This window comes from Arvicanthis niloticus, chromosome 6 (assembly GCF_011762505.2).
Source record: "Arvicanthis niloticus isolate mArvNil1 chromosome 6, mArvNil1.pat.X, whole genome shotgun sequence".
Taxonomy (NCBI): Eukaryota; Metazoa; Chordata; class Mammalia; order Rodentia; family Muridae; genus Arvicanthis; species Arvicanthis niloticus.
This window is the reverse complement of record NC_047663.1, coordinates 74,564,149-74,577,087: the sequence shown is the minus strand read 5'-3', so window position 1 is coordinate 74,577,087 and position 12,939 is coordinate 74,564,149. Positions and strand designations below refer to the sequence as shown.

Here is a 12,939-nt window from a genome sequence, read left to right as displayed (position 1 = left end):
ATGTGTGAATAAAGTAACTGGAGTGAGCTAGCTGGGTGTTAGTCTTCCAGGGGAGGCTGTACCCCTCTACTCCTTTGGAAAATGAGGGCTTAGCATCTTGGCGAGCTTCCCTCTCTATTGGCTGCACCTACAACCAACATCAGTCAACACATCCTGGCTGGTATGCCTGGAGAGAGTCACTGGCGCCATCACTCTAGCTATAGTCACTACAGCTGTATGCACAGTCTTGATGACAGTAGATGAGGTAACAGAGAACTGCCTGGTGGACCTCCGTTGATAGTTGTGAAGTCATGGGCATTGAGTGCTCACTGAATGGGGGTGTCTTCCTGAACCGTTCTCCGGGGCTATTATGAAAGACAATAAAAGGTCAGGGTGAAGGTTGTAGGATATGGAACCAGAATGCGGAGGTCCACCCTATTTTAACTCTTTACTACTTGTGTGCATTTGGACTGGTCATGGGAAAAATATTTATAAGGATCAGAAAAGTTGGTATGAGAAATTGAGCCCTTATCAGCTTGGTGCCTGGTCCATAGAAAAGTTCGATAAGTTATAGCCACTATGATTATTATCAGCCCTGCAGCCAAGTTCCAACTGGTCACTGACCTATTTGGCCAAGGGTTTGTTCATATCACACCAAGCCAACTACACCTTGTGGCTCTGTGTTCAGGCTTTCACTGATTCCTATAGGGAACTTTCCACTTACTTGGGTGTAGTATTGGTGCACACAGGTTCACCAGCCAGTCTGTGGTCCACCTCATTGTGTGGCCAATATTGTAGCCATTAGAGGAAATTGGGGTGATGGGAGAGGCCCTGGTCATCTGGGATGAGAAGATAGCTTGGGAACAGGATGCCCACATTGCCCTGGCCTCTGTTCTTTCCTGTGCAGAGTAGGGAAGTGGCTGTGATCCCTGCTCTTTGCCCTCCACCCTAGCTGTTAAGGGAACACCTTAGGTGTCTCACCATAGGCCAGATGGCAGCTGCTGTGTCAGCCAGGATGCAGCCAGGAAGTTGATAGTTTTCCTGGTACTGGAATGAGGTCAGCAAGGGATGGGGTCAGGAAAGGTCTACTGCCCACCGGAGTGATGTCTGTTCTGAGAGAGTCATGTGCTCTTATTAAAGGACAAAACCTGGGTGGGCATCCTGAGAGGACAGTGGTGGGTGGAGGTTGAGTGGCCCAAGAGAGAAGGTGGACCACTCATAGTCTCAGATGCTGAACTGAGAATGCCTTCAGTTTGGAGATAAGGTCCTGAGTGACTTATTGCCAGGGTTCTGGGGAATTCAGTCCTGGGCTCACTGTTCCCAGAATCTGGAACCCATTGCCTGGCTGTCTTGTTTATCTCTCTGTATGGAAGGTGGCCGTTTGGAGAGTGGGTCAGAAGGACAGACTATATTTACTCATGACCATAGTTGATGATGCCAGCAACACTCTTCAGAAGTGTGACTAGTCACGACCTGATTGGCCTGACTGTAGCATGGTTCCCAGTAGGAGATAAGATGACAGAGAAGGCATTTGGTCTCCTTCCATCCTCAGACACAGTTTACTGAAAGGTAATTAGCCGTGGGACGCACAGTTGGCAGACATTACTATCTTTTCATTCCTACACCACAGTGTTAGGTTGGCATATGATAGATCTCAGTGGATGAGGTGACAGGGAGCTGCCCTGTGGGCATCTCTCTACCTCTGTTGATAGTTGTGGAGCCGTGGGCAGCAAGTGCTCACTGAACCTAGAGAGCCACAGAGGCTTCAGTAATACAGTACCCTAAGCAACTGCATCTAATCTTTGGGTGTCTGCCAAGGCTCAGGATAGGTCATGGATCACAGTGGCTACTCCCATGCTCAGACTGTTCTTCACCAGGGCAGGTAGCTTGGCTTCCTCATGTCTCCATCCTCAGCAACTACCATGGTTGTAGAAGCATAGCCAGAATGGCTGCCTTCCTGCCAACAGTGAATACAGTTGTTTCTCTGTGTTCCTGAATTCCACCTCTATAGAGTTAACCAACTATGAATCAAATATTTCTGAAAAAATTTTTTTCTGATCATATATATTTTTTCTTGTCCCTATTCCCTAAACAATATAGTATATATAACATATCTTTATATTCTAAGATTTTATTTATTTATTTATTTATTTATTTATTTATTTAATGAGTGTGTGCCTGAGTCTATGTCTGTGCACCATGTGTGTGTGTAGTGCCTATAGTAAAGGCTAAGAGAGAACATCAGATTCCCTGAATCTGGAGTTATAGGCAGTTTGTAAGCTGTTTGGCATGGGTGCTGGGACCAAACTCAGATTTTTTGAAAGAGAAGCAAGTGCTCTTAGCTGCTGAGCCATCTCTCCAGGCCCAGCATTTACCTTTGTTTGTTTGGTTGGTTGGTTTTCTAAGACAGGGTTTCTCTGTGTAGCCCTGGCTGTTCTGGAACTCGTTCTGTAGACCAGGCTGGCCTCAAACTCAGAGAGATCTGCTTGCCACTGCTTCCTGAGTGTTGGGATTAAAGGCGTACACCACTGCTCCTAGCTCAGCATTTACATTTTATTTGGTATTATAAGTAACCTAGAGATGATATAAAATATACGAGAAGACATGAGTAGGTTATATATCAATAGCACACCATTTTACATACGTTTTGGAGTGTCTGATTTTTGTTTCCTTGGGAGTCTGGACCCAAGTCCTTATAGATACCAGCAACACGACTATATGTGTTTGAATGATATCTAGAACCTAGAAATCGCTGGGCGGTGGTGGCGCACGCCTTTAATCCCAGTACTTGGGAGGCAGAGGCAGGCGGATTTCTGAGTTCGAGGCCAGCCTGGTTCACAGAGTGAGTTCCAGGACAACCAGGGCTACACAGAGAAACCCTGTCTTGAAAAAAACTAAAGATAAAAAAAAAAAATTTAAAAATAGAACCTAGAAATCTCAGTAAGTGAAGAAAACAAATAACTCAGCACATATATTTGAGTTCAGTACTGGGTGACAGATTGTTCTATATGGTTAGCAGTGGGTGTCACCTCACCAGATAGCTACTGGCACTGGGCAGTGGATTGGTAGGAATGCTGGCTGTTAAGTACCACTTGGCTCCCAGGGATAAGGACACTTGTCTTTCATTTAATCACTCAAGAGCCCCATGAGTTAGTACACTATCATTTTTATTTTAGGGATGAGGAAATTGAAGCTCAGGGTCAGGAGATGTTTCTTGAGGAGCATGTGACCGCTGAGTGCCAGAGCTAAATCTAGAGGCTGGTTATCTTGCCGGCAGGCCAGTGTGCTTTCTCTGGTCACATGTTACCTTTTCTGGCTCTATGAAGTTTTATGATTGTTTCTGGTGGGGGTCTATGATTGTCATGGGTTGTGTTTGATTTGGTGGCCTTTAGGAGTCTCAGTGTGAATCCTGAACTTAGGGAGGTCCAAGTGCTCTGAGATTCTGTGCCCCATAGTGTATTTCTCTATAGAGGATCTGAGCTTGCATCAGGCCTTCACAGAGGGGCTCATGGTCCAGTATAAAGTGAAGCGTGGAGCATCTGAATCTACACAAGGATGTTTGCAGAAACACTGACCAGAGATTCCATTTCTCTTATCCACAGAGGACTGATTACAGTGAAAAGTAACCTCAGCTACATCATTGAGCCTGTCCCTGGCAGCGACAGCCAACACCGCATTTACAGATCCGAACATCTCAAGCTGCCCCCGGGGAACTGTGGGTTCGAGCACTCCAGGCCTACTTCTAAGGACTGGGCCCTACAGTTTACACATCAGACCAAAAAGCAACCTCGCAGAGTGAGTGTTTAGGTTCCCAGCGGAGCCGGCAGACTGGAGCTTGTTCTCTGTGCACACTTTGGTTCCAGGAGTATTTCTAGATTGAGAGAGAATGGGTAAGAAAGAGGGAGAAACCCACCTCTCTCTCTCTCTCTCTCTCTCTCTCTCTCTCTCTCTGGATCGTTGACTGAGATACCTTCATAAGAGAACCACTGTTTATATTTTCTAAAATACTGATTTCAAAAACTGTATAAGGTTAAAAAAATGTCCACTTCCTCTCTTGGAATGGCCACCTCATCCGATGTACAACATGTGTTTTGTTCACACTGAGAACGGAGGTCTGTGGTCTCAAGGTTACTTGGGAACTAAGCTGTCGGCATGTTCCCTTGTGGGGCGTTGGCCTCGATTTTGCCTGTGTTAGCCAGTTTGGCTTCTTTGGGTTTTTTTGAGACTAAAGGATTAGATCCCATGGCTCAGAAAGGCCTTGAGCAATAACCAACCAGCTGCAGATGGTCTGCATCCAAGACTGTCCCTAACACCTAAATGTAAAAGAAGCAAAAAGGTCACAGTGTGGTTTCCCAGCTGCGTTTGGGAATGCGCTGGAGCCAGCCATTTCTACTGCACTGACCTGCTCCTGTCTCTTGCCTAGATGAAACGGGAAGATTTACACTCTATGAAGTATGTGGAGCTTTACCTGGTGGCTGATTATGCAGAGGTAAGGGGCCAGTGATGGATTTCAGCAAACAAAATAAAACTCAACACAACACAACACAACAAAACCAGCCAAACAAAATATTTCTCTCTTAAAAGCATCCATTCAGCTTTCTGGGTGCTTTGGGAAAACTCATTTTTTTCTAGTTTATTGTATAAATTTGACTTTAAATCTGACCAAGGGTTCTTCTAGCCATTTTAAACAGTAAGGAAAAAAGAAAACAACAACAACAAAAAAGCCAAGGCAAGGCTCTCCTAGCATGGACACAGAAGCATGGGTTTTCTCAGACAGGAGCTCATGGTCCTACGGTTCTGACACTTGCTCTAAGGACTGTCTGTAATCCTTTAGAGACTCCTGTAGACTTCTGTTCTACAAAGGCAGCAAGTGCCTGCCGCATCTGATCAGATACACTCTTCTCAGATGTCTATCTATTTTTATAACCATGTTGGTGCTTCCCAAATGTTCCTGGAGCAGCAGCATATGTGGTACCTGGGAACCGTGGAAAATGCAAACCCCAGATTGTCAGGGTGGGGCCCCACAATCCATGGTTTCATAAGACATTGGAGTGGTTTAGCAGTGTATAGCAGGTGAGCTTGGGGAGCACTGGCCTAAAAGAGTAGGACAGTAGACCTACCAAGAGTAGGACCCTTGATTAATTTTCCTTGTATTGGACAGGCCCTAAGATTTCACAAACAGCTGTCTACCTGGCTCAATCATTTGTCTCACTTTCTTGGGGGACTTTCTGATTTTTCTGTGCTGTACCAACAACACAGTGCTTGCCATCAGGATGCAGCCATGAGCCAGAGCTGCTCCTGATTCTGAACTTTGCTGTAGAAGCACAAAACCCTTGTAGTTCTAGACATGCTAGCCACTGAAATGGACCCTTGGTGCTGCTTGAAATGCACACAGCGAATCTGATGTGGTTTGGAGCCTTGGTAGAGCTTCTTTGACGTGGTGATGTCAAAGATAGCAGGTAGCATGTAAAAAAAGTTTGAATGGAGACTTATCCTGGGGTCCAGGAGTTCAGTTCTGGTTTCTCCTGGGAACCCTCCATGTACCTACCACCCATATTTCCACTAACCAGGCATCATTACCTTTAAGTTCCATATCATGTGGTGACATGACCACAGCCAAACGCACTTTCCTATGCCCTGGCTGAACACTGCAAAACTCCCTGTCCTCCATGAAGGTGGGAGCACGGGCTCATTGCTGGGCCATGGTCTCATGTCCTCTCTGCTTGGGGCTACCAGCTTCCCCAAAAGCCTCTTTCTACACATCTCTGCCTTTCCCATAGTCCCACAGAGTGAATCAGGGTCAGTTCCAGTGGGTGGGAGAGTTCAAGCCCAGGTTTGAAAGCTGATTTTGAAAGCTAGAGGCAGGAAAAGAAGGAAGGCCCTTGAGCCTCCTTTAAAGACAGGAAGAGTTCACTGGACAGAGGAGTGGAGGTGAAGGGCTTTCTAGGGAGGGAACATAGTGTTTACTTTTAGAAATGTTTAGCTTTTTAAAACTGATGTTGGCATTTTTTTTTTCCCCAGCATCCAGGAATGGGTAGGTTCCGGGGTTTCTGTTCTGTTTTTCTCTACAGATTGTGTAAATGGGAGAGCAGTAACAAAGGTTAGTTTTCAAAGCCAGCCAGGCATCCCACTCAGCCCTGCCCCACAGCAGCAGCTTTGGCTCTCTGTATTGTGAAGGTTCCTGGGAGAAAGCAAGACCTTTCCTCCCAGATAGTCCTCTATTTAAATTTTGTGTCTAGTGTTGGCCATTTTTCCTAAGCTACAAGATCCTTTGATCAGAGGAAATGTCCTGAAACCCTAATAGAATGAGACACCTAGAAACCCACTGCTCTAGTTAAAGGGAGGAGTATTATTCCTTTGCCCAGTGGGTCCTTGGTGCAGGGTTTGACAAGCCACTACCTGTGAGTCTCCAGCAGGCACGGAAGAGGAAGAGCTGGGGAGTGGTTTGCCTCCTGGCAGCTAGACTCACAGAATACCATGCAAGAAAAGTCTCTGCTTGAAGCTGCCTCCATGGCTGTGGCCCCCCCCCCCAAGAGAATCTTATTGATGCTACTGATGCAGGAGGGTGAGGTACCCCTTAAGAAGCACCAGTCACATAGGCCCCTTTTGCTCCAGGGCCATGACTCGTACCTCCTGCCAACTGAGGGGATCTCTCGGTCCTCAGGGTCATGAACATCTCTCAGCTGTAGGCTTTGAATGATTCATGTCTGGGTTGGAATAGGCCAGGCAAGATTTGCAGCCCAGAATCTGCTGGCAGAAATGTATTCCTGGCAGTCAATCTGATGAATCGAGGGAAGGAAGTAGTATTCGTGATGTCTCACCTGGTGCTGAGGCACAGCAGCTATCTCTGGGCTGGGAACTCACAGCAGCCAGAGGGGTCTTTGAGTGGGAAAGCAAGCTCTGGGAAGTGAGGCTGTGCTATTGCCATCTAGAGAGAGCTGTGGGCAGTAAGTGAGCAAGCAGTGGCTCTCTGCCTGGGTCTAGATGGGAGCTTCTGGGATTTGGTTCTCAGTATATCTATCCTGTACCCATTCCGTAGCCATATCGTCACTGAGGAGTATAAGAGGGCCGCTTGGGTGGTTCTGGGCACATTTACTCATTCATTAAGTAAAATAGAACGCAATGGGAGCAAAGAGTGGGGTTTATACTGGGGGAGGGGAAATGGCTTTAGACATAGGGCTGTATAGGACTTTGATGGTACCAGCAGGATATGGGGTATCTGGGAAAGGCTGGCCTACCGTGTTATACATCCAGGGTTGTCTCAGAACGTGTAACATTGAAGCACGCCCCCCCCCCCCCACCTCTGTCTCTCTCTCTCTCCCTTTCTATTTTTTTTTTTTTTGAAGCACTTATTTCTTAAGACCAGAGGTTGTAAACTGTAGCCCATGTGAACCCATCACATGTTTCTATGAGTATTATTCTGGAGCAGGGCCACACCCTTTGATTTATGGTGTCCCGGAAGCTTCTAAGCCACCACGGAGAACTGTGTAGTTGTGGTCCATCAATGCAGAACTGAGCAGTTGTGGTCCACAATCACATGACCTACCAAGCCTAAGAATATTTACTCTGTAGTGCTTTGTGGAGTAAGCTTACTAACTCCTGCTTCAGAATCTTCTGGAAAACATGATACATTGTTTCAACTATGGTGGCCTTATTGGGCCTCACTGTTTGAGGATAGGATTAATATATTTGGAAGCCTGAAATCTCATCCCAATGCTGTAATAAATATTTACTAAATAAATGGAAATACTCTTGCCACGGGACTAGTTTAGAAGTCAGGAGGTCTTGATAATAGAAACTTCTAGATTAAACACTTTGCAAAGGTCTATGCAACAGGGTCCTAGGATTTAACTCTGTAGGAGATAAAGATAGCAATGGTGTTCTTTTCTGGTGAGTGGCGTTTCCAAGAAAGTCAAGGAAGGTTCCAGAATCTATACAAGAGAAGAAATGGTGTACCAGAGCTGGGAGTCAGCCCTGGTCAAACAAATATTCTAGGGCATTTTATTTGGCCTTTCATTTTTTATCTTGTTTGGGTATTCTCTGTTGTTTGGGAGGATCTGGAGGGAGGAAACCTGTGACAGTTTGAAATTGCACATACAGAATACCCACCTAACAATAAACTCACTAGGTATCCAGATTCTGTATAAAAATAATGGCAGACAGGGCGTGCCTATCATTTGGGGCAGGGGAGGTTACAATTCTAAATTCTTTTTATCTTCCTGTCCTGACAGTTTCCTTATTTCATTACTGAAGGTGAAAGAGGTCTTTCCTTCTCAGACAGAAATGGTAAATATGAGGCCTCCTCATGGGTCTCTAGGCAGACATTCTAATCAAGTGCAGCACAATCTTCTCTCCTCTTCTCGATTAGCAATGTCTGATTTCACAGTGATGAAGTCTAAGAATCTCACTACAGAAGGCACTGCCACTTGGAATTGTGTGGAAGGCAAAACCTGTTGCTGATGCCACATGGTCCTGTTGGCAGCACCCTCTCTGTGACATTTACATGGTCCCCCACTGCAGTTGGTCTGTGCAAGTTCTCAGTGAGTTTCTTAGCTCTTTTAAATTGTGCCCTTCTTAAGTAGAAGATTTGTTGTTATAGTTATTTCTGGCTCTCCCTCCATTGTAACTGAAGCTCCTGTAGGGTGGGATCAAGACCTTATGTTTGTATGCTCCTTTTATGCTAAGTGCAACAGCTTCTCTGTAGAGCAGTTCAGCAACCATTGGATCAGGGATAGCTGACCACATGCAGGACAAAGCCTTGTAAGATGTGTGACAGTGGCTTCCTATTGGGTTGATAAGCAAAGCAAAGAGAATAGTCCTTCCTCTGATCAACCAGTGAGCTAACCAGAAGCACTGTAATATAAAGGCAGGGAAATAACTTCCTGAAGGGGCTAGAAGAAGATAACCACATCTGCTCTGTTTACCACCTTGAGCTGGGAGATGGCGGTAACCGAGCTGGATCTCAGTCAGGTCCTTCCCTCCGTGAGCCATGGGGACCATCGCTGAAAAATCACTGCACACCAAAGACCCTTGGGTGAGAGCTGTGGAGGGGTCTGTCTCACCTGGTTCTGTTTGTCCCATTTAGTTTCAGAAGAATCGGCATGACCAGGATGCCACCAAGCACAAGCTCATGGAGATTGCCAACTATGTTGATAAGGTGAGACCAGGTGTGTACTTTCTGGGGGAGGTTGCGGCACCTCAGATGGTCTGCAGGACAGGAGGTTACACACATCTGAGCTCTTGTTGCTGATTTGGGACCCTGAGTTATCAACCGGAAGCAAGCAGCTCAGTTTCTTGGGTTGGGTTTTGTCTTGTGTTGGTTTGTGTGAGTGTTTGGGAGCTTTGGCTTGCTCTGTTTGAATTTATAAAGTACAAGCATTGGCTTACATTAGTGGCTTTCAGTTATGTTTACAGTTTTCTGATGGAATCCCATTTTAAAAATGAGATCCTGTGCCCCTGCCTATGTAAACATCACATGGAAGCAGATGGCTGGGACAGAAGTGCCCCCCAGCTCTGACCCTCTGACCTTTCTCACAAATGAAGTAACATTAAGGAACACTGGTCAAGGAAGAGCCCAACTTAAGAAAGTGTTGAGCATGTGCCCCCTCCAGGTGAAAGCCCAATGATTCTTTCTTAGGAGGGATTGAAGTGGACCAGTATCAGAAGGTGTGCACAGAACCTTTAAAAAATCAAGGCACTGTCTATCTAGAGCTGATGTGGTAAACTGTTTGAGGATTCCCCCCCTTTTAGGAAGACTACAAATAGCTACATTTCCTTAGTCGGGGTTGTTTAAAACATGCACTTAGGAAATTCACTGACATTTGAGCTGCACTAAATGGGGTGTTCTCAGGCCCAGACATATTCTATGTGAAGGCAAGTTCCAGCACAAAATGCAGAGAAGGTAACTTTGCAATGGTCGCCCCTCTCCACAGGCTGGCATTGTGGTCCTAAAAAAGTAAGCTTTGACATGCTTTGGTCACATGCCCCCTTTTAAGGGACAGTATTGGTGGGTAGACCTAAGGTTTTATGCTTGCCACTGGCTGACAGTTCCAGCCCTGGGGTCTCATGTCTCTTTGAGACTCTGATAACCATTTCAGGATACTGTAGAACTTTGAAGGCTTTCTTGGCTGGCTAGAGGTTCATGGATCCCTGATCTTGGGCTGGAGAAATGGTTCAGCTGGTAACAAATAGAAATTAGAAAATTTCAAGCTAGACGATGGAGATGCATACTTTTAATCCCAGCACTGGGGAGGCAGAGGCAGGTCTCTGAGTTTGAGGCCAGCCTGGTCTACAAAGTGAGTTCTAGAACAGTCAGGGTTATGCAGAGAAACCCTGTCTCTAAAAAACCATAAGTAAACAAACAAACAAACTTGCTTCCGGGCTTAAAAGGCAGAGTTGGTTGCTGTGAAGTCACTAACTGAAAAGTTCACAGCCGTGTATTTTTTTTCCCTCCGTCCTCAACAGCTGTGGAAACAGGCCACTGGTGTGTAACAGGTGAAAGTCAAACACTGGCCTTTCCTGGAGCGAAGGAGTCTAGGGACACAGTAGAGTCCTGTGTCCAGCTCCTAACTCACCAGCAATAGCATCTCAGCAATCCTGTAACCAAACACTCAACATCTGGAAAAGTGTGTTTTCCCTGGGGATACAGGAAGCTGATTCTACTGCCACCTGTGTAGCAACCATTGTCCCCAGACTGACCGAAGGGGAGGTGGAGGGCTTGGCTGGCTGGCTCTAGGAATCTTCCTCCTGCGCTGGGTGATTAGAGCCTACCTCTAGGTACTGATGAGAAATGGAAGTGGTATGTCAGTAAACATCAAACAGATAAACAAACAATCCTAACAACTGAAAAAGCCAAGATGTGGAGGGGAAAGAAGGAGGCCACACACCCTGGGTGTTGGAGGAAATCCTGAGCCTTGTGGATGATGGTCATTCTTCGAAGCCTCTAACGTCCCTCCCAGCACACAAAGTAATCACTCCCAGCAGGGTGAGGCACACAAGCTCCTCTGAAATTTGCTGAGCCAGCTACTTGGACTGCACATTTTAGAGTGAAAACTGGAAGGACTTCACACATTTGCTGAATCAGGGGGCCCTATCCACAGAGTTTTCTCTGAACTGTTAAGAAAAGCCAAGTTGACTTCCCTTAAAAAGCTCCTGAGTGAAGCAAATTCAGATGCTTTGGGTTTTTCTGTAATGATAATGAGAGATGTGGCAAAGGCAGAAGAACCAGGAGCCCATCTAGACTGCAGTTTCCTGGGGACAAGTGAAGGGTCTGAATGTGTGCATGCGTGTGCGTGCGTGCGTGTGTGTGTGTGTGTGTGTGTATGTGTGTGTGTGTAGATGTGTGTAGTTTATTATTATCTATATATTTTATGATCCCAATGCTGTGTGTCTGTATATGTATAGTTTATTATATATATATTATATCCCAGCACTCTGTGTGTGTGTGTGTGTGTGTGTGTGTGTGTGTGTGTAGTTTATTATTATATGATCCCAGCTCTTCAGCAGCAGATGGTCACAGGGCCCTGGAGCTATAATCTGGTTCATCCTGGCTCCAGAGTCTTTCTGCTGAGATTTTGGGCAAATTCCTCAACCTTTCTAAGCCTCAGTACCTTCCTTGTTCGTGGAAAGTACTTGATGAACAGTAGACCCTAGTTATTATTTTTAGCTGCGAAGGAACCCACCACTTTTAGATTGGAGTGATCTATCCTTCTGTGGCTTTTATGTATATGAGGGTTTTTTTTGTTTGTTTGTTTCTTTTTTTTAAGTCACCAGTGGGCTGGGGAGATGACCCAATGTGTAAAGTGTCTGCTGGGTACACAAGGATCTGAATTCCCAGCACCCATCTAAAAACCAGGCATGGTGGTATGTACCTGTAACCATGTGGCTGGTGGGGGAAGGTAGGGGACAGAGACAGGTCCATCCCTTGACCTCATAAGCCAATCAGTCAGGTTGAATCAGTGAGCTCCTGGTTTAGTGAGAGACCCTGTCTGGAAAAAATAACATGGGAGAATAAATGGATGAAGGCAACATGTATCTTTGGGCTTCCTGTGTATATTTGTGCACGCACAGGATACATGTACATGTAACACAGAGTCACTGACACGGTAGCATCAAGGTCAGGTCCATCAAAGAACCCCTTGATGGTCCGGGTTCTATTCCCTCTACATTTTTTTTAACCTCTGCTTCCTAAGCCAAGACACTCCAGTTTGACCACCAGAATGCATCTCTCCGAAGATCTTTCTGGAGCAGAGAGCAATCCCAGTGGCTGTGCTCTGAGCTCCTAGGCTGGATGGTGAGAGAAACGGGCCTTTCTGTGTCTTTTCAGTTCTACCGCTCCCTGAACATCCGGATTGCTCTTGTCGGCTTGGAGGTGTGGACACATGGGGATAAGTGTGAGGTTTCAGAGAACCCGTACTCCACCCTGTGGTCCTTTCTTAGTTGGAGGCGCAAGCTGCTTGCTCAGAAGAGCCATGACAATGCTCAGCTAATCACGTAAGCAGCCCTTTTCTGGTCCTGTTGCATCAGCTTTGGCTGCAGAACCTCTGCCTGCCATTAGGGGTGCTGAGTTCACCCTTTCTTTCACAGGGGCAAATGTTGATTGTGCAAGACCTCCCCCTACTCCCTGGGCCAGATAACCAGGCATTTTCAGACTCAGCACACCTTGAAAGGATGTTTAAAAGCCTAAGAATGATAATAGCCCTCTGACGTGTTTTCTATCCATGTGAGGGAGTTACCCTCACCCCTAATCAGCTGAGCAGCTGAAGCACTTGGGAGTATATATTACAGGAGTGAGCAGATGACTCTTGATCACAGCTGATAGCCTGAAACAGACGTTCCTGAGCACGTCAGCTGACCTCCCACTGCAGGATGCAGGGGATGGTGCACAGGTCCTCCAGACAGTTCTATGGGATCTCGGGGCTGAGTGCCTGGGAAGAGCAAAATGGTAGGCTATAGGACGTT

At 46.2% G+C, this 12,939-nt stretch overlaps 1 protein-coding gene across 1 annotated transcript in view; it reads left to right on the top strand.

Moving 5' to 3' along the window:
- Positions 1-12,939, top strand: part of Adam19 (ADAM metallopeptidase domain 19) — an 88,076-nt gene that overhangs the window by 49,587 nt on the left and 25,550 nt on the right. Inside the window, exons 6-9 of the mRNA XM_034506632.2 lie at positions 3,582-3,774; positions 4,403-4,468; positions 9,065-9,136; positions 12,305-12,471. Of these exons, the coding sequence (XP_034362523.1) occupies positions 3,582-3,774; positions 4,403-4,468; positions 9,065-9,136; positions 12,305-12,471 (498 nt within the window). The remainder of the gene's footprint in view (positions 1-3,581; positions 3,775-4,402; positions 4,469-9,064; positions 9,137-12,304; positions 12,472-12,939) is intronic.